At 42.5% G+C, this 22,106-nt stretch overlaps 1 protein-coding gene across 1 annotated transcript in view; it reads right to left on the reverse strand.

Moving 5' to 3' along the window:
- ptch1 (patched 1) overlaps positions 1-14,917 on the reverse strand; it is a 51,654-nt gene extending 36,737 nt beyond the window's left edge. Inside the window, exons 1-2 of the mRNA XM_062417161.1 lie at positions 14,747-14,917; positions 13,039-13,231 (exon numbers count right to left, since the gene is read on the reverse strand). Coding sequence (XP_062273145.1) covers positions 13,039-13,231; positions 14,747-14,917 — 364 coding nt within the window. The remainder of the gene's footprint in view (positions 1-13,038; positions 13,232-14,746) is intronic.
- Positions 14,918-22,106: the final 7,189 nt, after the last annotated feature.

The raw sequence follows: 22,106 nt of genomic DNA on the forward strand, positions 1-22,106 counted from the left end.
GGCTAACCGGAGCGACATGCTTTCTACTGTTAGGCCAGCTACACATCTACATTACACCAGCCCTCTCTTTAAAAGAGCATGCATGGAACTGATTTAGACCCTACGCACACTGACAGTGCACTAACAAGTCGCTCGTCAGGTACACTCAACGCTCAAAGGCAAAGCTACCCCGAGGCTTGGTTTTAAGAGCGCTGCCAAGAGGAAAAATGGGAACACAGGTATGTAGAAAGCGACGCATCCATTTTCAGTGTGTGTGTGCTAGGAGATGAAGAAAGGTCTGATTGAAAAAAGATGGGAGGGATGTGCTTACTGTAGAAAGAACTCGCTGTCTGTTCTGAACACATTCCAAGTTGTGGACTGCCACCCAAAGACCTTTAGTTTACAGCAAGCAGCAAGGAATGGGACAAGTCAAAGGAATGCACTCTCTCTCTACAGGAAACAGCACATTACGGCCTCAGGCTTAGAGAATTCCACACTTCACGAGGTTACAGCGTTTTGGGGTCAACACTCACACAGCCTCGGGGTGAAATTAACACCCCAGCTGGACCAAAAAAATGTGTGTGTGTGTGTGTCTGTGTGTGTGTGCATTAGCGTATGTGTGAGCATGAGTGTGTGTGAGTGTGTGTACACACAGCTGTGTTTCTTCAGTGACACATATTCCCATATTCCTTCTCCTAAGAAAACTGGTTGACCCCAGCATGTGTTGATATCTTGAAGGTGTCCCGCTGCAGGCTCAGCTGCTGTGACCTAAAACAAAGTGTCACTGACTTTCAAATACTTCCCATACCAGCTGCATTTCTCACTCATTTCCTTTCTCTTCCTTATTCTATCCATCTTGAATCACTCTCTTCTTCCAACAGATTTACTTTCATTATTGATTATTCTTTTGTCTACCTGTTTAGAAAATGTCCTTCTGATGCCTTACAAACTCAGACCAAAAGTCAAAAACCCAAAAAGGTATTCAATTAACAGATGAAACCAAAAAATGGTCACATTTGAGGAGCTGATTATTTTCCAAATGGAGCCGACCTGTATCGTACAGATTAATCAAATGATCATGTTAGTCTATTAAAAGGGTGAAAATACCCATCACAAGTCCAGAGAACACAAATTGGCAAAGCAATTGCAGATTGCTTGTTTTTAACAAAACCACTGATGTTTAGTTTATTGTTGTGGAAGACTAAAGAAAAAAAATACTATATATAATAGCAAATACTGACATTTGAGAAGCTGGAATCAGTACATTTGTTTTGGCATTCTTGCTTTTGTCATCATTGTCATTCGTACACCTGTAAGGTCTGTACATGGGTATGTGAGAGGAGAGGAGAGGGGAGGAGAGGAGAGGAGAGGAGAGGAGAGAACCTATGTGTGTCACTGTATTAGAGCCCTCAGTGTGGGTATTCAGTGTGTTGCATAACATTAACCCCTGGTCCCCCCTTTCTCAAAGTGGGGCGGTGGGGACGAAGGGAGAGAAAGTGGGTTTCTAAGGAACTGACATCACCCCCTCCCTACTTTCAGCTCTAAACTCCCCCTCCTCTTTATACTCTCATTTTCTGTCTTTGCTCTATTCAGCACTGGTCTGTGATTGGCCAGATCATGATGATCTCGCACGCCTGACAACGGAAGCATCCCACACTTTCAAGGAAAACACACCACCAGAGGCAAACAGCTCCAACAACTCTTGGGCATGATGCTGATACTGAAACACATATCACACATATTCAACTCGCTCATGAGTACCTCCCACTCCCCACTCACATTAACAGGAATGACTATAACTCTCCAGTTGGGTATTTGAATTACTTAAATATACTCAAATGATAAATAATGAAAGTAATGTTCCCCTCCTAACAGCAGGTTTAGAATCAGTGACTTTTAAAACCACTAATAGAGATTTAATATAATATCTGTCTTTGTTGCAAGGTGCCAACAGGAGTATACATGTGCATATATATGTGCATATAATGTATGTATGTGCAAGAACACATTCCTGTGTGTGTGTGTGTGTGTGTGTGTGTGTGTGTGTGTGTGTGTGTGTGTGTGTGTGTGTGTGTGTGTGTGTGTGTGTGTGTGTGTGTGTGTGTGTGTGCAGAGAAAGGATTAGCTGGATTAGGCCGCCTCTCAGCAGGGACCCCCTGTGGGGAGGAGGAAGCCCCCCCAAACCAGGTCATCTCTTTACCACCAAGTCTAGAGCGACCTCCCATACCCTGAGCGCCCTATACCATCAGAGGCATGAAGTACACGTACACAAGGGTGCAATCTCAACATTACTGTCACAAACTGAAAAGATTATCCTGATACTTGAAACACTACTTTCAAAAAAGTAAATATATGAAAATAGATGTGACTTTATTGCAGATGTTTAGAATATTTTTCATACCTAAGACAAGAATCATATTTACATAACTGAAACAGATTTTTAAGAGACTTTTTACATAAGATGACACGTAACAACATTTCTGATGTGTTTTGAGCAACATGCTGTTCATTTGTGGGGTTTACACTTCATATAGAAATTCAGATATTCAGCAAACCTTATGACAAAGTGGCTTATGCTAAGACTGATTTTCTGATTATGAATTATTCAAGAGCTTTAGCAATGACAGAAGAATGTACAGAAGGCATTATTGTCAATCCTGGTTGAATCATTCTCTATCTCTCTGTCTTTCTTTCTGTCATTTGACATTGCCTGGTCCCCACCACTGTTCAGTCTGCTTAGGTATGGTTTCCCACAGTGAGTCCTCACCCATCTTCAAGACCTCCTTTTACAAGATCAGTCTCCTCCTTCCTGCTTCTCTCCCTCTCAGCTGCCATCGCCAATCACCTGACAAGCCTTTGATCATTGAGAAGAACCCACCTGTTCCTCCTCCACTAATTGTCTGTATCTACTCTCTACCATCTGTTGTCACTCTGCGTCTATCCCTCACCCCATCTTTGCTTCTTATATGGTTCTATGTGTACTCAAGTGTCTTAATTGCATCCACATTTCCCTTGCTTGTGCATTTTGGTTGCGTCTTAGTCCCTCCCACTGAGGATGCATGGAGAGACGCAAAGAAACCGTGCGAGGAGACAGGAAACAAGGAAACATGCTTTTGGAGATGTGACACATCCATTCCTGTGAAAGCGTCATGTGAAGCGACGTCCATTTCTGATGATGGCAGCAGCTGGAGCAACTTTTGATAGAGTTTGTGTCTGCACACGTGCATTGTGCTAATACTAATAAAGACACTCAGTTATCACTGCCACAGCAACAGTGTTTTTTCTCTGTAGCCTGTTATATTATGTTACCTGTTTGACAAACACCTGCACATGGATAAAAACCTGCATTCTGTATTTATACTGTGTACTGTGGCCTGCTCAGTGGCATATGAACCATATCTAGTGTAACTGGTAGAATATTTTTTATTTATTAATTGCATCTGTATTTATTAAGATTCATTGTTTAACACTCACAATATGATTAGGATGTCTTTTGAGCACTAGAAATGATCTATTATGCTAAATGTTGGAAATGATGACAAATTACGTAAAATATAAATACATTTAAGAAGTGTTTCTCATTGACAGACTCTTCCTTACTTGAATTTCATCCATAATAACAGTTAATTAGGGAAAAAACTGATCATGAACAGGAAAATCTTTCTAATAAATGAAGAAAGCTGTTTATAGTTATTTCGTTGATTAGACCAACATTTAACAGATGTTTAACTAGATGGTGAATCAGAAAGCAAATAAAATATAAAACCTGGGAGTAACACACTTAAATTTAATCTGTAATCTGTCTTCACCCTCTGATGTTGTTGATTTATCAGATCAGCTGCAGTCTCCAATTAATAACTGATATCCAATAAGGGGTTGTGTTGATAAAAGACTTTGCTCTTGTGTATCCTTGCTCAGAAGCAGAACAACTTTGAGACAGCCTTCAAAATGGCAAAATGACAATTCGATATCAAATAAGAGACTTGAGATGCAGCCTATGTAAACCTCTGCAGTTCCTAATCCTTGCTTCAACATCTTAATACACCCAGTCAGAACTTCAGTAAGTTCATCAAATCACGGTTGTGCAGGTCACTTCTAGCTATGATCTGAAAAATTTGATGCAACCTAAGTAACAAAATTAAGCGTGTCAAGGTAATGTCTTTTAGAAGAAACAATCACATTGAATTGTTTGCAAAACTTGACCTGATGGCTTGGTTTTACCATTTAACAAATTTGACCTTGTCTAGGATGAGGATAGCATTTCCATACTGGTATTTATAGCTGAGATTCATCAGTAGACAAGCAAAAGTGCGACTTTCCCATTACACATGCAGCATTTTATGTATTCTGTGATCACCACTATAGAAGTCTTGCGTAACACTACATCAACTGTGCAGATGAGCTGGCGTCTAAACCCATTTTACTTTAAATTTTATATCCACTCTTTTTCAAGTCTACCTTGATTCCATTGTATTCCTCCCTTAAACATTGATTTTCAAACTGACTTTCCTGCTAAATAATAGTGAGTCCATGTTTGTTAAATTTCACGGTTTGTTTTGTGATTTCCTAAATAGGAATTTTCTTTGCTTCTTTCTTTTCAACGGCTCTTAACTGACTTTCTAAATGCTGGTTTGCACTCTTTCCATGTGGTGGTATCAGCAGTGGTACAAGCAATAATAATTGTACTACTAGTAGTACACACAGCAGTAATAGTAGTTTTGAATGTGGGCTCTGCAATGCAGGTGTGCACAGAGCCACAAATATGTGATGAAAGGCCTCACTGAGAGCCGAGACCCTATCTGACCCAGGGTGAGCCCCTCTCACTCTGTTGCTCTCTCCCCCTCTCACTCTCCCAATCTCCTTTCAGTTTTTAGAGAAGTGGGGGCTGCAACACAGAGGAAGGGTAAAACAAGCAAGGTAGAGAAAGAGAGTTTAAGAAAGAAGAAGAGGGTTGAAAGTGAGGGAACGAGAGAGAAAAATTTAGACTACAACTGAGAAATGTTAGGAAACGGAGAGGGAAAGTGCTCTGACGTACAGCTGTAGCGTAGTGTCTCCTTATGCAGCCACACACCCCCGAGCACTCCGACCCTTGACACAAATGTGACACCCCAGCTGCCAACCCCTGCCTCTCTCTGTCTCTGAACCCCCACCCATACCAACAACCCTCACCCCCCAACTCCAGCATTACCATATGTATGGCTCCCCTCGCCCCTGATTATGCTAATCACCTGTCCGGCCCCTGCAGCCCCTAAAATGGGTGTATTTAGCAGTCGGCTGGCTCCCAATGCAGCTTCCCCTGGGCCCAAGGTGTACATTCACACTCGTCAATGGGCAGATTCTTCCACGTTGCTGCCTACATTCAGGTCCCACTTTCCCCTCCCAACCCCCCACCTCCACCCCGAAAAACCCCCCAAAACTATTCAATGCCAATGGATTCACAGAGCATTGGAAAGAGTAGTAGGGGAAGAGAACACTGACAGAAAATCTGTGTTTCTGTTGTGTGCAGGCCTGTATGCAGTGATTGGGGTACAATTAAAAATACCCAAGATGTCAGGTAAGATAATGTGATAATTGTTGCATGTGCCAAACAGGACATGGACACGTGAAACTCACTATACAATCGCCAGAGATAGAAAGACAAGTAAAATAAGACGTTGAAAAATAATTAACAATCTGAAAATCTTGTGAAAACTCTTCCATATCCCGTCAGTGCCTGTTGAATGCAAGCCAGGTGAGCCCTCTCCCACTGCTGCATTTACTACCCTGTGATTGGCCAACAGCCCAGTCATAACAGACCGTGACACGAGCCTGAACAGCCAATCTCAACCAGCCATCTCTCTGTCATTTCCTGGAAAGATGGCCCATGATTCCAGGTATTCCAAAATCACACATTCCTTGTGTGTGTGGAACAGGAGACACAGGCAGAAACACACCGAGAGCATGAATGGAAGAAACAAAGACAAATAGAAAACTGTAACTTCTTTTCTAAGTGCTTCGGTCTTGCTTGCAATTTCCTAGGGATACCTTGACCTTTACAACCATGAGTCATTTGAGCCATTGTCAATATAAAAATGGTGATAAGAGCATCTTTACATGAAGACAAATAAAAGACTGAGTAAACTTTTCTAAAAATCTGACCAAGCATTTACTGCCACAGAATATTTCTGCTATGTATCCTATCTTATAAGTGACAAGCTCAATCTACAGTTGTGCGCATTGTGAGAAAAAACAAAACAAAAAGCAAACAAACATTTGTACACAAGATTAAAACTCTAAACACTTTATTGGACAAATTGTCTTTTTCCAGTGAAGTCCAGTTAAGTGTTGATAGCTTTAATCCAGAGTGAGGCTGTTTTTCATTACAGGGTATGATGTGCACATAAGTACACACAAGGCTTGAATGTCTACAATGCAAAACATATAAACAAATAAATTGAAATGTGACACTCATCAGCCTTTGCTACCAAAAACACAACAGCCTGTTACATTGTGTCAGTGTTACTCCTGTCCAAATGCATACTGACTCAACCTGGAGTTCCAAACCTCTCAATTATCTGAGAGGAAATGTTTTATATCTCAGTATCTTTATGCCTCGCGTGTGCATGTGTGGCACTGGTGTAATTGCTGTTGCTGCCAGATTCTATGACGTTGTGCTGTAGGAATTGCAATGAACTATACTGCTACGTAACCCATGTGTGCCAGAGGGGCTAAAAAATTCCAACTGCACAGACAGTTTGGAGATGTTTATAGTGTGTTTGCATGAAAAATGCTCTGTACTGCCGTCTGAAAAGCATCAATCCACACCCCAATGTCTCTCCTAGTGTACGGTAGGCACTGCAGCCAAAACACAAACACACTACCGCTACTATACTCCTGCTTCTTCCCTCGCTCAGTCTCCCCCCAGCACACACACACACACACTCTCTCTCCTTCTGCTGTTTTGTACTTTCTCCACCCCTCTGGCAGTCAGCGCTGTGAGGGAGGGAAGAGAGGAAAGGGGAAGAGGGAGGGAGGGTTTGGAGGGAAGGGAAGGGAAGGAGGGAGGCCAGACCACCCTGCTCTCATGGCAGCGCTGAGTGTTTACATTGCCGTGGCTCACTCTGTAATACATCTGGCATTCTGAGGCCACTCTCTCCAGCCAGGGACGGGGGAGTGGTGGTGGTGGTGGGAGGGGGGGTGCAGGAGGCTCGGGTAAAGAGAGAGACCTTTCTGGCAGAGAGGAAAAGAGAGGGATACGAGAGAGAGGGAGAGAGAGAGAGAGAGCGAGGTAAAGGGGGGAGGGTAATTCTCTCCACAGTCTCCTGTGGTCGGTCATTCGCAGGGCTCTGGTTTTTGAATAAGAGCGCCTGAAAGAATGCAAAATGTAAACAGAGAGCTTGGAGGCATCTCAGGATGTCGTTTGTGAATGGGAGTGCGTTCGCCTTGAGAGCTCACACACACACGTGCATGGACACACACAGCACAGTTAAAGAGCAGATTTTTAAAAGTTATTTCACATTTACTTCGCCAGGTAGGGCTAATATACACAAAGCTGCTTTCAAATGAGGGAGAGCTAGGTTGAGAAAACAGCGCTGTAAGTCTGTGTACAGTACCAGAGGCGCAATGTTTCCCCACACTAAATCCCTCACCAGCTAGCCTGTACTTTTCATCAACTCGTAAAGTTTAACACAACACGCTGGAATGTTATTCCTTCTACAGAGGTTTAATCCTGTTTGTAGTGAACTGATAAACACAAACTAAATTGAGCTCAGTTTGGAAAATGTAAAAAGTGTGCGAATATATATGTGCACTGCACATTCACATTTGTGTATGACTGCCTAAGTTGGTGAGAGAGAGTGAAAGAGATGCAAAATGAACGATAGATGACTCTGTGTTGTGTATTTTGTGCAAACTAGGAAAAAATATTGGGTGTGGGCGCATTTGTGTGTTTGATTGCTTGCGGCTGCTGAATGAAAGTGGTTGGAGATAGAGCGTGAGAGACGGAGTGAACGAAAAGGAGAAGAAGAAAAAGAAGGAGGAAAACAGATGAATAAAGGAGAAAAATAGCAAGGAGAGGCCCATAGAAATAGACTGCCATGCAAGCCCTGGTCAACCACCTACTCATTCACAGAACCAAAACTCCAAAGCTTCTCTGCACATGTGAGTGTGTGTGTGTGTGTGTGTGTGTGTGTGTGTGTGTGTGTGTGTGTGTGTGTGTGTGTGTGTGTGTGTGTGTGTGCATCCATGCATGTATCAATGCTCCCATACACATCAAAAGCTGGATAATTCAATCATGCAAACCACAATCCTCTCAGTGGAGACGCCATATTCAGGGCACTCCTCCTCTTCCTCCTCCTCATCTTCATCCACAAGAAAGGATGTCAAGGCTTCTTCCGCATGCACTTAACATTATACCGCTCCCTTCTCCACTGCCATTACCAGCACAACAACAAAACAACCACCAACTCTGTCAACTCAGCTCTTAATCACACTAGATACAAAACAGACATGCAAGGGAGGGGGTGTGTATTTAAACAACATTGATATCAGTTCAAAGTTTAAGGCAGTCAGTATTCAGTCAGAAGGATAATAAATCATGACTAAGCGAGGGGAAGTGTGACTCTGGATTTACCTCTTTACCTCTTTTTTCCTTGTCATTCCTAAACATATATTTAAACAGCCATTAAAGCAGATGTGAGTTTATTTGAGTCTAAATGACTATACAGTATTTGACTATACAGAGATTAAAGCAACATAAGCAATCATTATATTCACTGCCCTCTGCTGGAGGACAGATGTCAAAAGGTTAAACACAAATTAATTAAGTAAATATTGATACAGAAGAGCAATGTATGCTCACACCCTCTCTCGCCAACATCTGGCATATACGATGCACACACACGGTTATACACATACATACACACACACACGCATATGAAAATACAAGACACAAACAATGCCTGGTGACAGCTGCTACTTCTGCTGCATTTCTTCTAACTCTACCATCCTCCACCACCCGCCCCTCTGCTGTGAGTCTTCACTCTGCACCCAGGCCACAGGGTGAGTATCAGGTGAGGTTTTAAATAGTGGGGCCTCTACGAGATGACCTCAGGGTCCCAAGGGTCTACCCCCGTAGCCCCTGGCCTCAACACTATGCCCCCCAAGAAAGCGCTCCGGGGCCTAGGGCCTCCCCTCAGTCTGTGACCTTGAGACTACAATCCATAGCCCTGTGCCCCAGTCCAGGCCATAAATCTGCGGACCATAAACTCATTTCAACTGGAATCACTCACACATATTCTCTGTGTGGCTCAACTCAAGTGTCCAATGAAAACAAAAGACATCCTCTGAATGCTATGGGACCCATCTTCTTTAGTAGATGCTAAAGCTACAGGCTAACCACAACTCAGCACAGATTACAGGACAGCTCAAGCTCATCTGCTGCACCCCTAGTTTCAACTTCAACCCTTGGCCAGAGCTCAAGCTTCAAAAGCCCGACTTCCAAATTCTCTCCTCCCTGTACCCTCTCTCCCCCATCAACACAGCCCCACAACCACAGCCCGGCTCGAGCCACATCTCCAGCCCTTCTCTCAGCGCAGAAACAGAGTGAAAGAGTGAGGGGCCGTCCTACAGGAAGGCCAATGTTTACGCGATACTGTTTTAATTAGAGGCAGGCGGTGCTGCTATTTTCTTTACAATTTGGCCTGTGTTTGCCTTAACCCAGAATGCCAAGGGATGGCTCCATTTTCCATTTGTGGCCAGGAGGAAATCTAAAGAGGTTTTATTCATCTCTTCCACATCTCTGCTCCGTGGATGCGGCTTATAGTTAATCATCACAAGATCACCCGGAATCATCTGCAATTTGAAACTGAGGATGTATCTGAAGTCGTACCCGGGCCAACAAGCATGTGTTCTGACACTGAGGAAAGCACACGGAGGGCAGCCAACCACGTTTGTGTGTAGGGAGATTAACTTTGGAGACCACAATACTACAACTTCCTGTTTCAGATAATAATTTCCTGTGAGCACCACAGTGGACCTAAACACAGCATTTATCTGTAGTGTGGAGGTAATCTGCCCCGAATACACACCACTATCATTTCCATGTCAAGGGAAAGAAAAAAATGTAAAAAGAATTGATTATCCTTCGCCAAATGTTTAGCAGAACACAAACCCCCATAGATCCTTAGAGGCTTGACACAATCGCCTCTTTGTGCAAGCGTGCGTCCAACTCCCAATTGGTCTCTGTCGCTTTGTCTAATAAACAGAACTTCCTGTGTCTGAGTGTTTATAAACAGTGCTGAGTGAGCACTGTGTGAGAAGAGACAATCCCTGCGAAAGCTGCAGCACGTGACAGCGTGTAGAATAAACACACCGGCAAGTTCCAGTTGCTCGGCAGCTTTGCCACTACCAGAAAGCGGATGACGACAGACGCGACATGAGACGTAAAAACGCAGCTCCACTCAACTGTAGGGGAATTGAGAGATCTAATGTGATGTGGGTGTATTGTGTGTGTGTGTGTGGGTGTATTGTGTGTGTGTGTGTGTGTGTGTGTGTGTGTGTGTGTGTGTGTGTGTGTGTGTGTGTGTGTGTGTGTGTGTGTGTGTGTGTGTGCATATGTGTGCGTGCGTCCACAGGCCACACAGCTTCCAGGCGGGGTCGTTCATGGGTCGCCTGCGGAGGGCAGTTCCAAATGAAACATAAACAGCCGCTCTGTCCTCTCCTCCTCTCTCCTCTTTTTCCTCTCGGACGATGGGCCAGTCCCCCAGCACGGCCCAGCACAGCGTTCCACGGTCCAGGCAGAACTAATCTATCCCTCAGCTGTGCAGTCTAATCTAAACAAACAGATCTCTCCCTACCAACATCTGGAACCCCTCACGTACTGGGACCTAGGAAACCACCGCAGCCCTGTCTTTTTGTCAGTGCGTGTGCATGTGCAAGTCTCTGTATCAGTGTGAGTCCATGTTGTAAACGTCTACCAGAGGTCACTAGACTTGGTTTTACTGTTTCTTGTGTTCAACATGAAGCTAACCTGCTCTGTCAGTGCCAAGACTTTATGGTGTGACTTCTGTGAAAGACAGCAGCGAAGACCTGCCAGAAGTTCCAAGCTTGTGTTTTATGAGTAAACTGCCAATGGAATTTGTGTAATGTCAGTAGAGCTGCAACTAATAACTACTATCCTTACCAATTAACTGAATAATGGCAAATGCCCATATCACAAATCCCTGCATCCCATATCGATGACTTTAAATTAGATTTCAAAGCATTCAAATGATATTAAACAAAGATAAGCAGCACATCTTTGCATTTGAGCAGCTGCAACAAGTTATTCAACTTGATGAATTAGTTCATCACCCAAAATTGTATATCTTTTGAGCATAAAAAAGGAGTAGTTTGCTGCTTCATGAAGAATACCAGCTGTGTTTAGTTTAAATTCATGTCAGTTACAATGTGATCCAATGTTCCAAGTTTTTACAAAAGTATCAAAAAGTCAATAGAGATGTCTCATAGCATTACTGCAGTATATTGTAAATATCTGCTATGCCCAGCATACTTCAAATAACACATTTGCCTTACATAGCTAAGTACACTTCTTGAGGGGCAATAGCTTAACATTAAAGAGTCAAAGTCAAATATTACGTACAAGTACCAAAGCCCAAAATGATGTCTCACAATTTCTTATTATATTTGACCAGTTGTTAAGAACTCAAAACATATTCATTTACAATGTTATAAAAAAAGAAAACCTGACAATCATTACAATAAAAACGCTGTTCCCAACAAATGTTTGTAACAGTAATTCACTTTCTGCCGTTCAATACTCATCAATTTCAGTACTGAATATCAGTTTGTAGCAGCTTAGTACTAGAAGATACATTGTGGCGCTTGTGATAACATTCAGCTCCATCCATACTACTCTGCCTGTGGTCTCACATGTGAAAAGGGTTAGAAAACGGTGTGTCCCTCTCACTAAAATGAGAAGCCCTGCTTTGAAGAGGTTCCCCTCTGCCTAAACTGCTGCCAACTGCGCCTGCGCCACAGATTACAAGAACACGCTGTCTGTCAGACCCCCTGTAGCAGCATGCAACGAGAGAACAGCCATCCAGGCAAGGAGGTGGGGAGTTTGATGCGAACAGGAATCCGTCTGTTTTAATGTTTGATCTCATTATCTAAATAATTGAGATTTGAAGAAGGGGAGAGAAAGCAGAAAAGGTCACAACACAAACATGAGAACATATTGTGTGAATACCTTTTTTTTTTTTAAATACCAAAAATATATTTCAATTCAATTTCTCAGCAGCAAAATCTGCCCCTCCATTCATGACTACACCAGCCAACTCTAGCCCTAAGTGCTGGAATGCGGATCAAAGGAAAGGAAAAAAGCACAGCCCCTTCCTCTTACCCCCCAAGCACCACCCATACACAGATGCCCTTTTTTTCTTGAAAAAGAATGTCATTCTTCATAAGTTACTTCTGAAAAAAACAACAAGTGAGCAGCCTATCCACTCCACAAACATGAGTTCCTGTCTTCACTCCGCTTTTTCCCTGCAGCCGGAGACAAATCTTTTTGGAAAGTTGAGAGCTGTCCAAAACGGGACCACACACAGTCTTTGAGCATTCAACTGCTGGGGGCAGGCAGACACACACTCACACATACACACTCACTCACACTCTCACAAAATGGCGGCTTTGACAAAAAATTTCCTCTACCCCAAAAGCTGCTTATGAACTTAATTACAACCTTACTTTTGAGTGCAATTACAGTCACCTCTTGCACATCTTGTGCATGCATTTAACATGGATTGAAAACCAAAGCTGCACGTATGTTGGGATAAATAAAATTATTTTTCAAGTTTGACTTGGCCACTCACCAGGACCCAAACAATAAACAATCTCCCAGGCATGTTTAGCAGCATCCACCATCCCTCTCATCCTCCAATCTAACCCATCACATGCCCATCCAAACATGTTGAAAAGCGCACAAATAAACAACAGTTTCAGCATCTTACATCCAAACACATATAATAGACACACACTTTTCAACCGGTCAAAAACAGACACTAATAAATCAGAGTCTCTTACCTTCCACCCATAGTTTCTCCACATCTGTCTCCAAATTAGCTGCCCGTAAGCCCACAGCGAAAGCTCCAAAAATCATGAGGCCCACAACCAAAAACTTTCCGCAGTTCTTTTGTATGTAACAGCCCAGCCTGAATAAAAGTCTCTGGAACTTCGCTCTCAGCCATAGAGGTGCCTTCCTCCCAGTCGCCTTCCCCTATAATGAGACAAGAGTCAAAGTGTTATTTGTCAATTAGAACATTAACACATCACTTGCCTGAACAGGTGAGTCTGTAGGTTTAAAGAAAAATGGTTTACTATCATAAGGCAAGGAAATGGATAATCCCCCCCCCCCCCAAGACAATGATTAAGATGTACTTATTAGACTTCAAATATTTCATGCACATAGGAGCACTAGTCAAAACAATGAGATACATCCTCTGCCTGTCTATAGTGATTGAATATACACATCTGCTGGGGACCGCCTGGAAACCAATGAAGACTCCCCAGAGTGAGAGCCACAGCTTCCATCATCGCAACAACATGTATACACTGTAACCTTAGTAAGATCCATGAAAAACATAAAATATTTCCACCCCCCGCAGTAAACCCACACACAGCGTGATCCATTTCTGTCATTTTCACTGGCCAGTGATGAAATATGAAGAAGCGGATCCAGAAAGACTGATAGTAAGAAGGTGTCACATGTTTGTGTTGTGCTGCTCCAAAAAACTGGTTTGCAGCTGGACCTCCAGCATGGACAGAGGGAAATAACAGGAGATAGCTGTCAAGTCACAAGTAGACAGTGGGAGGCCTTTTCATAATAAGCCTCCCCTGTGTCTATTTCACACACAGACGTCCCTATGCAAAAATATAGCCCACAGGGTTTTAAAATACAGCTTTACTTGTATAGCTATCCTGTAAAACTCACAGTTAAATCCCTAGAATAGTGTAATCAAGGGTTTATGTGCTCCCCAGCCCACACAAAGTAATATATTTTGGGAACACTGTGATTAGTCATTTAAGTAGATTGACACCATCCCACACACACACACAAACACACACACACACACACACACACACACACACACCAATAGGTGATATTAAATATCTTGAAAAGAGAGCATGTGGTAAAACCCACAACCACCACCACACACACAGACACAACTCCACTCCCCGTCCAGCAGCCCGTGTGTTCCGGTCTGCATGGGGAGTGGAGGAGCCATCACAGGGGGACTCACAATATTTGTGAACGGAAGAGGGCAGCCACATGGATTTTTTTTCCTCTTTACGCGAGTCACCCAAGTCTAGATACGCTCATATGCACAAGTGTAACTCAGCCACCAAAACTTTTACGCAGCTCAGAAGCAGAAAAGCGGCAGGTTGGTTGTTGTGAAACGGTCAATGGTAGTACTGCCTGTGAGTGAAAGCTGCATGTTTTGCCTGCTCTCACACCGCTGTATGTTGGGATGTTGTGTATCAGAAACAATCGAATGAATTTGCAAATAAAACGTGTTTCAGGTAAGGAAGCCGGGTGCAGAGAATGAGTCTAAATGTTGCACTAAATCAAACAACCTGCGCTTTCTACAACCTTGCCTTACCCCTCTGATCCCCTACCCAGCCCGTCCCGTTACCTAGCAGCGACTGGATATAGTTTGCCCACTTTTTTACGGCGAACACAATAAAAGCAAGATCACAAAGCTGCTCCCTTGTTAAGATGTGAAATAAGCACCTCGGATATTTGCTCCAAAGCAAAATCCGCATCGCAGTAACTCGGCCGCTGCAAATACTCCAAATCCAGCGGTGTGTTGCGGGTATAGTCCCCCCTGTTCCTCCGCGTTATCCTCGGCCGATCGGGGTCTCTGTTTTCCTGCTCGGAGGGCGCATTAGCAGCCGAGGCCATGTTGCGGGGACTGCGAGGTGGTTACCGTTTCCCACTTTATAGTATTTCCCCGAAAGCGTGTAGCGATATCCCAAGGTAACAAAGTTTCACTCTCGGAGACCTCACACCAGTGAAGTAGGACTTCATACTCCTGTTGGAGACGGCGAGTCAAAGTCTGCGCCTTCCATCCCAACATTTCGTGATCCGGAGGTCTCCACCGCTTTCACCGCATTCACCGTGTCTCTTAAAAAAAGTAAGTTTCTCTCAAAAAGCGAGGTGCACAAAGTGATTCCCATACACAAGTCGTCGGATAAGTAGCCTCGATGGTCGTAGCATTCTGGGGAGATCTATGTGGTCTTCCCCTGGGCCGCGCGTCACGGCCAACTCTGAGATTCAATAGAAGAGGAGAAAAAGACCTCTCTCCATTTGGAGGCAGAGGAGGAGGAGGGGTGAAAGGGGAAAAAAAGACTCGAGATCCCGCCTCTAGGGCTGTCAGATTGCAGGACTTTCTTGCATCTGATTGGTTCCAGAAGGGCAAAAATTACTCAGCAAACACGACTATTATTAGCTGCTTAGCAACAGCTCACTAAAGTAGAGACCACCCAGACAGAGAGACCTCATGTGTGCATCTCCAACTTCAGGGGAGGCACACAGAAAGCCAAACCCGCTTGGTGTGTTGAGTTTCCGCACATCGCCCCTTTACTAGAAAGAAGCGTGTGACGGAGAAGACCTAAAGTCTGAAGCAAGGTACACCGTCTGTGCATCGGAGGGGCGCCGAGGAATGTCAGAACTGCACTTTTTAACTTTGATTTTACCCCTACCTCACCACCATGATGGTGGTAGCTGAGCCTCAAATTACAGCGGTTCAAGGGGAGGTCCTACAGTTTAGTGTCGTTGTTACAGCTCTACTGTAGCATGCTATTCTATAAGTGTGCAAAGCATGAATTAAACATTTCTTGAAATAAATAAACTTTTACATTTTTCGGATTTGAAAGAATAAAGTTATGGTCAACTTGATAAAATACATAACCTATAACAAACAGCTTTCCTGGCAGAAGTGTGTAAGATATCTCAACTCACATTTTTAAGACAACATCCAAAAATGTAGGCTTAAAGAATAGTCATTTTATGCGCCATTACGCATGGAAATTTATAGTTTTCCCAAATGTGTTGTGGATTTTATTGATATAGCCTGCTGTTATTCAGTGTTAAATATAACAATAGTGAAAGTATCTAGTTAAAAATAAGTAACAATAAATGTTCATAGTACCATACTAATAGACCAGCTGCAGATAAAAATGCAGAAGACACCTTTTTACGCATTAGCTACGCAGCATGCTATGTTAAACGCACTGATATCTGAAATTCAGCTAGCCCAATGATCACATTGTGCATTTCATCGATATGAATGTTATCAAGTAACCTACTGCAATAGGGGAATTGCCTCACTTGTCTCGGTGAGCTCTGACACCCTATAGTATTTTATTTTTATTTTTATTTTTTGCATAATAGCAGACAAAATAAGGGCATAGCCAAGGATTTAAAAGCCTGTCCAAACATCTGTCTATCTAAATGTCATGTTCTTAAAAATCAAATCAAGAAAAAATGAGTGAGATAATTAAGTATTTCAACCACGGTCTACACTTTCCATTGAAAAATAAAAATAAAAACAAAATAATAAAATAATAATGTATCTACGTGAGTAGAATGAAATAAAACCCACATAACAAAACAAAGGGATGTGTTGGCAATTAGTCCGTGTAACCACTTGATGGATCATAGTATCAGTCGGCCCTTACTTCACACCTGAGGCATCAGAGCGCTCAGCGGCGGCTCGTCTGCTTCTCAGCCGCACACTTACCATCTTCCGTCCAGGTGGGGAAAGCTTTCTGGACAAATCCGGTGGATATCCACCCACGTGGAGTCCGAAACGTGTTGGTTATGATGAAGATAATAATTGCTTTACTGTTTTGGGGAGAAAAAAAGAGTCGGGCACATTGTAATCCGTCTTGGTCGCAGGCATTCTGCTCTGCATCGGGAAAAAAAGGTTCACACACAATTACATGGCTGTGCCTTTTTGACCACGTGGGTGGTCCCGTTCGCTCCATAGGCAGGACCCTTTGGTTGTCACGTGATTATCCCAAAATTGTAAACAGTACCAACCCATGCACAGCAGGATGCCGTGTCTCAGTCAGTCAATCACACATACAGAGTGAGAGACAGCAAGCACAGAATGACGTGTGCAAATGTTTGTTATGAAAGCACACACATGTACATGCACAGGTACACGCACTATTACTTCTGTGTACTGCACACACACACATTGGGGCACAGGGAGACACGTTCAAACACATTTGCATTGGTTTCAAGATATGCACACAACATACACAGATAAAATGTGGAGGTTTGCAGACATAGGTTAGCATGCAAAAGTATGAGTCAATCACACATCACACACTCAAGCAGATGTCACATTCATTTAATATTAAGTGTCAGCTCCTGAAAATTCAAAGCCTTGGACTGACTGCTGGCTGCTTTTTCCCCCTCAAATTATCAGCCAAAAAGTTTATTTTTCTGATTCTTTTCTTTGGCCCGCAGCCTAAATCACAAGATTTAACTGTATCCCTTTGATTGGAGTGACCCTATTATCTTGAAAAGATGTTTTTCTTTAAGAAAAAGCTAGGATGATGTCTGGTTAATGCTAAGATCTTTTATCTAAACAAGGTTATCTATTCAGTACAATCAACATTTTGATTATTCTTTGGAAGCAATAGGAAGATGAGCCTGAGAATAGACCACCATGCTGACTACAATAATAGTATCATTTCAATGGCATCAGACATCCCTGGTGTGGTTTCTGAGTTGGGGAAAAAGGGGGAACAAACTTAGTCTGTGATGCCCCCTAATGCTCCTGAATATAACCAGACCTGTCTCAGTGGAACATGCTCCTATAGTAAGCAGGACTCCACTGCCACACCATATCTGTGCTAGACATGTTCACGACGTTATCATGGCTGTAACACTGTAGGACTCCATCAAAGTGCCGTAGGTGATAGTGGAAAATGATCCTCCCCTTCACATACTGTAGTTTAGAGGCTGTAAAGATATGCCAGTAAAAATGGTTTGGGAGATTATATTGCAAGCATCTGTGTGAACTAATGAAATACGTATGCACATAAGATGCCAAAACACCCTTGACCAAACATGAGCATATTTCCTTCTTTTTTTTTAAATTAACCATCGTTTGCTAATGTGGATCAGATGGACTAATTGTGCACTTTAGGAATTATACCATATAGGGAGAAATGTATTCCGAATCAGCTTCTTTAATTTTGTGGTTTCAGGTGATAGTTTGGATTACATAATTTCGTGAACAATGAGGGCTGAGTAAAGAAGAAAGCTGTAGCTGTCCTTTATGCATGTGTGTCATAGCTGTATTAAAGTTTTTTGCTTTATTGGCATTTTATGCCTTTTCTAGAGAGCTGACATGAAATGAGGGGAGTGAGGGGGATAACTGGCAAAGAAGGTCCCATACCAGACTTGAGACAGGTACATTACAGTGTCAGCACCTTAAACGCCAGGCCACCAGGAAATGCTTGTATTAACATTTAATGGTTTAAAAAAAAGTATTTTACGTAAAAATAGGCACACAAGGGATGAGTGAAATAATTCATATTTATAGTGTAACACAAGCTATGCCAAAGTAGACTGGTTCACTACTGATTTACTGTGAATCTACCCTTTAAATGGTTTGATTTAATGATCCCATTACCTTTTCTTTCACACTACTTTCCTGGAAATCTTTTTCCATTTGATCTCCACTATTGGTAAAGGTCTAAAGAAGGCTACATCTAAGAAAGTTGTTTTCTCCATTCTCCATGGTCATTGAGGCCTGAATGAGTTCCTATCTGTGCCTTACACTTTTAGTGACATTTAAACATTGGATATATTGTTTATAATCTGCTTTTAGAATCTAACTTCTTAGTTGTTGTTACATTGCTCCTTGGATCCCAGTGATTAATGTTTGCATTTCCTCAATAGTTCTACTCCTCCTCCAGATCCACACAGATTCCTTAATGAGGAAAGGAGGTGAAGTATTCATTTAGGAGTTGGAGGAATTGGGCATCAATCCCAGCATGACTTCATCAACCAATCACCTTCTTTGACCCTTGGCAGGACCCTTTGCACCCCTCGAGGCTGGTGGCTGGCTGGTGGCCATGGGAAAAAGCGGAAAAACCTTGTTTAGTGCATGCGCTTATTTATGATTTGCAGGTGGATTACAGTTCAAAGCAGAAGTGTGCCAACACATTCATATCCTTAAGCCAAAATTGGAGTCTTCTTTTAGGTTGGTTCATTGTCAGCCCTGATGTGCCTTGATCTAATGATTTCTAATCTCTTTTAATGCCATTGCCTTGAGAACTATCAACCTCAAACTTAAAATTGTCATTTTGATAATATATTCTAACTGCTGCAAAACAAAGACTTTTCCCTGTAGCCACAGTGAACATCAACAGTATTTAACCATGTATAATTGTCAAAAGATAAAGTATGTTCTCCAAAATCAGCAACCTTACTGGTTGAGTAGTTTTGAATGGAAGTTATGTTGCAGCTGTGTTTGCCAGCCACCATAAGACTAAAGTGTAGGAGTGGTGCAGCATGATCAGGCAGCAACTCTTATTTAAAGAGAAAAAACAGCAGAAAGAGAGAGTGAAGAATGCAAACAAAGCACACCTCTTTATTGAAAACAAATGCACTCAAGATCCCATTAAGTAAGAATGTCCTCTCTCTCTCTCTCTCTCTCTCTCTCTCTCTCTCTCTCTCTCTCTCTCTCTCTCTCTCTCTCTCTCTCTCTCTCTCTCTCTCTCTCTTCTCTCTTTCTCTCTCTCTCTCTCTCTCTTTCCTTCATTCCAAAGGGGTTCTTGGTGATTAAAAGATCATGTGATGTCTTTCATTCATTGAAAGATGCAGATAGCCTACATGTGGCTTTAGCTGCACAGCGCTAATGGTAATAAAAAATATGCATTTTACTGCCTTATCTTCCCACTTTTGTGACAATCCTGTACCTTATGGAAGATTTATAATGCCCATAGAAAAACAACTCAAATAAGGAAATGAAGTGAAATACAGTATATATACAATACAATACAAAACAATACATATAGACATTAAGAGAAAACTCATGTAACAATATGTACTTTACTTACCTTCATTTATTTGTATGATTTGTTTTCATGTAGTCATTTTAAATCTTTCTTACTATGGGTGTGTTGCTAAGATGACTGTGTTAAATATAAGAGAGATGGTGTATAAATATGTCATACAATTTGAGTCCATGTATACATGTAGCCAGGTATTTATAAAAACAAATATCCCCAAGCCCCTCCGTTTTCAATAATAACATCGTACACACCAGAACGTTATCAAAAAAGTTTTCATCTACACGAACCTGCATAGATATGCCATCGAGCGCCATCATGACCAAGAGCACTACTTTAACAGCATCCATAATGATCTTTACAGTAGCCTGAACAAAGGTCGCACACCTGATGTTGATGTATTTTCTGTCGCATACTGTGATGTTCAGGAACCTAAAACTCTGGAGTTTTCACAAAATAATCGTTTTCAGTGACCTAAAACAGAGATTTCGTGTGGATGAAAGGCAAAAACGCATGAAAATATATCAGTTTTTCCAGATACTCGGTTACATGTATACATGCCCTGAATATTAAGGCATACTCTTCTGGTCTCTGCTACTGTGACGTGACACAAGGGACTGTAACGAAGAGCGCTTCGTTACTAATGACTGATAGCTTAGGCCTTGTAAAGATGGCACATTTGGGTCTTTGTATTGTCACTTTTAACCAAACAATTTAATTAGGCACTTTAATAATGGCACATGACACTTTAATTGTGATAGTTGCACTTTATTAGTAGTTTGCACATTGCATATTTGCACATGGATCTTTATTGAACAGTTTAAACCATTGGATAATGATGAGTTGGGATTGATGTGTGTTGTCTTCTGCCAGGTGCGATAATCGGCTTCACCTGAGGGAGAGAGGGAGTTCGATTATATAATACTATGTGCACCTCCAGTGTATAATTGATAGACAACATAAATATGCGTTAATATTGCAATGTAAAAGTGTTTTAGTGTGTTAAAGTTGCTGCCTGTATTTAAATTGTTTGTGTGGATTCTTACCTGTCCTTTTGGTGTCTCCTTCAGTGTTTGGCCAAAAGAGTCCCCGGGGTACGAACACCAATTTAAAGGTTCCGGGAGAGACCAAGTGTTAGGATAGGAAGAGGGGGGTTTGGTAGCTGGTGTGTATAGATGTATATTTATTGTAGTGGGTTTGTTTATTCTGGGGAGGAGTAGATAGAGTGTACAGCAGTGGGATAAATATTATGTGAGTGTAGGCGGGTGATATTGTCTTGGGGGATTAGCTGGGAGATAATATATTTTTGTTAGTAAACCTGTGAGTGGAAACATCAAATTAAGCAGACCAGTGATGGGGGTATAAAAGGCGCCAGTTTCCATCTGTCCTTGTTGCTGGTCAGGTCTCATCGGTGATGCTGCTATGCCTGTACCATTGTGTGTATATGTTATTTTGGTGTTGGTGAATAAAAACCATGATTTGGTGCACCGTACCATCGCCTTTTGACTGCTCTTTTGCTGCATCGTCCAGCCGCTCAGGGTCAGTCTAACAAGTGGTGTCAGAAGTTGGGGCCCACGTTGCAGTAAAATGAATACAAGAGCTGGAAAGAAAGGTGAACAAGAGGACCCAGACCAGGAAGCTTGCTCATCAGTCGACCCAGGCGCATGGACACAGCCATGCCCAGGCACCGAGGCAGAGGGTGCAGCCAAAGGAACGTTGAAGGAGCTAGCAGGTCTGGTGAAGTCTCTCATACAATCTCAGGCAGTGAGAGATCAGGAAATGGAGAAGGAGTCCTCTCGTCAAGAGCGGAGATGGAAATGTGTGCAGCATCAATTTTCACAAATACAGCAACAGGTAAACATAATGAGAGACGACCACGGTCAAGAGTGTGACATACAGTATCAAGGCCAGCCTCAGGAAGAGACCGGTGATGATGATGATGAGGATGATGATGATCCAGGGGAGGCGATCAGCCAGATGAGTCAAGGTTTCAGACCACGGCGGGAATCCCTTGTCCATAGGGAACCCAAATTGCTGCCATTATCCACAGAGGA

This window comes from Scomber scombrus, chromosome 4, assembly GCF_963691925.1.
Source record: "Scomber scombrus chromosome 4, fScoSco1.1, whole genome shotgun sequence".
In the NCBI taxonomy this organism is placed as follows: Eukaryota; Metazoa; Chordata; class Actinopteri; order Scombriformes; family Scombridae; genus Scomber; species Scomber scombrus.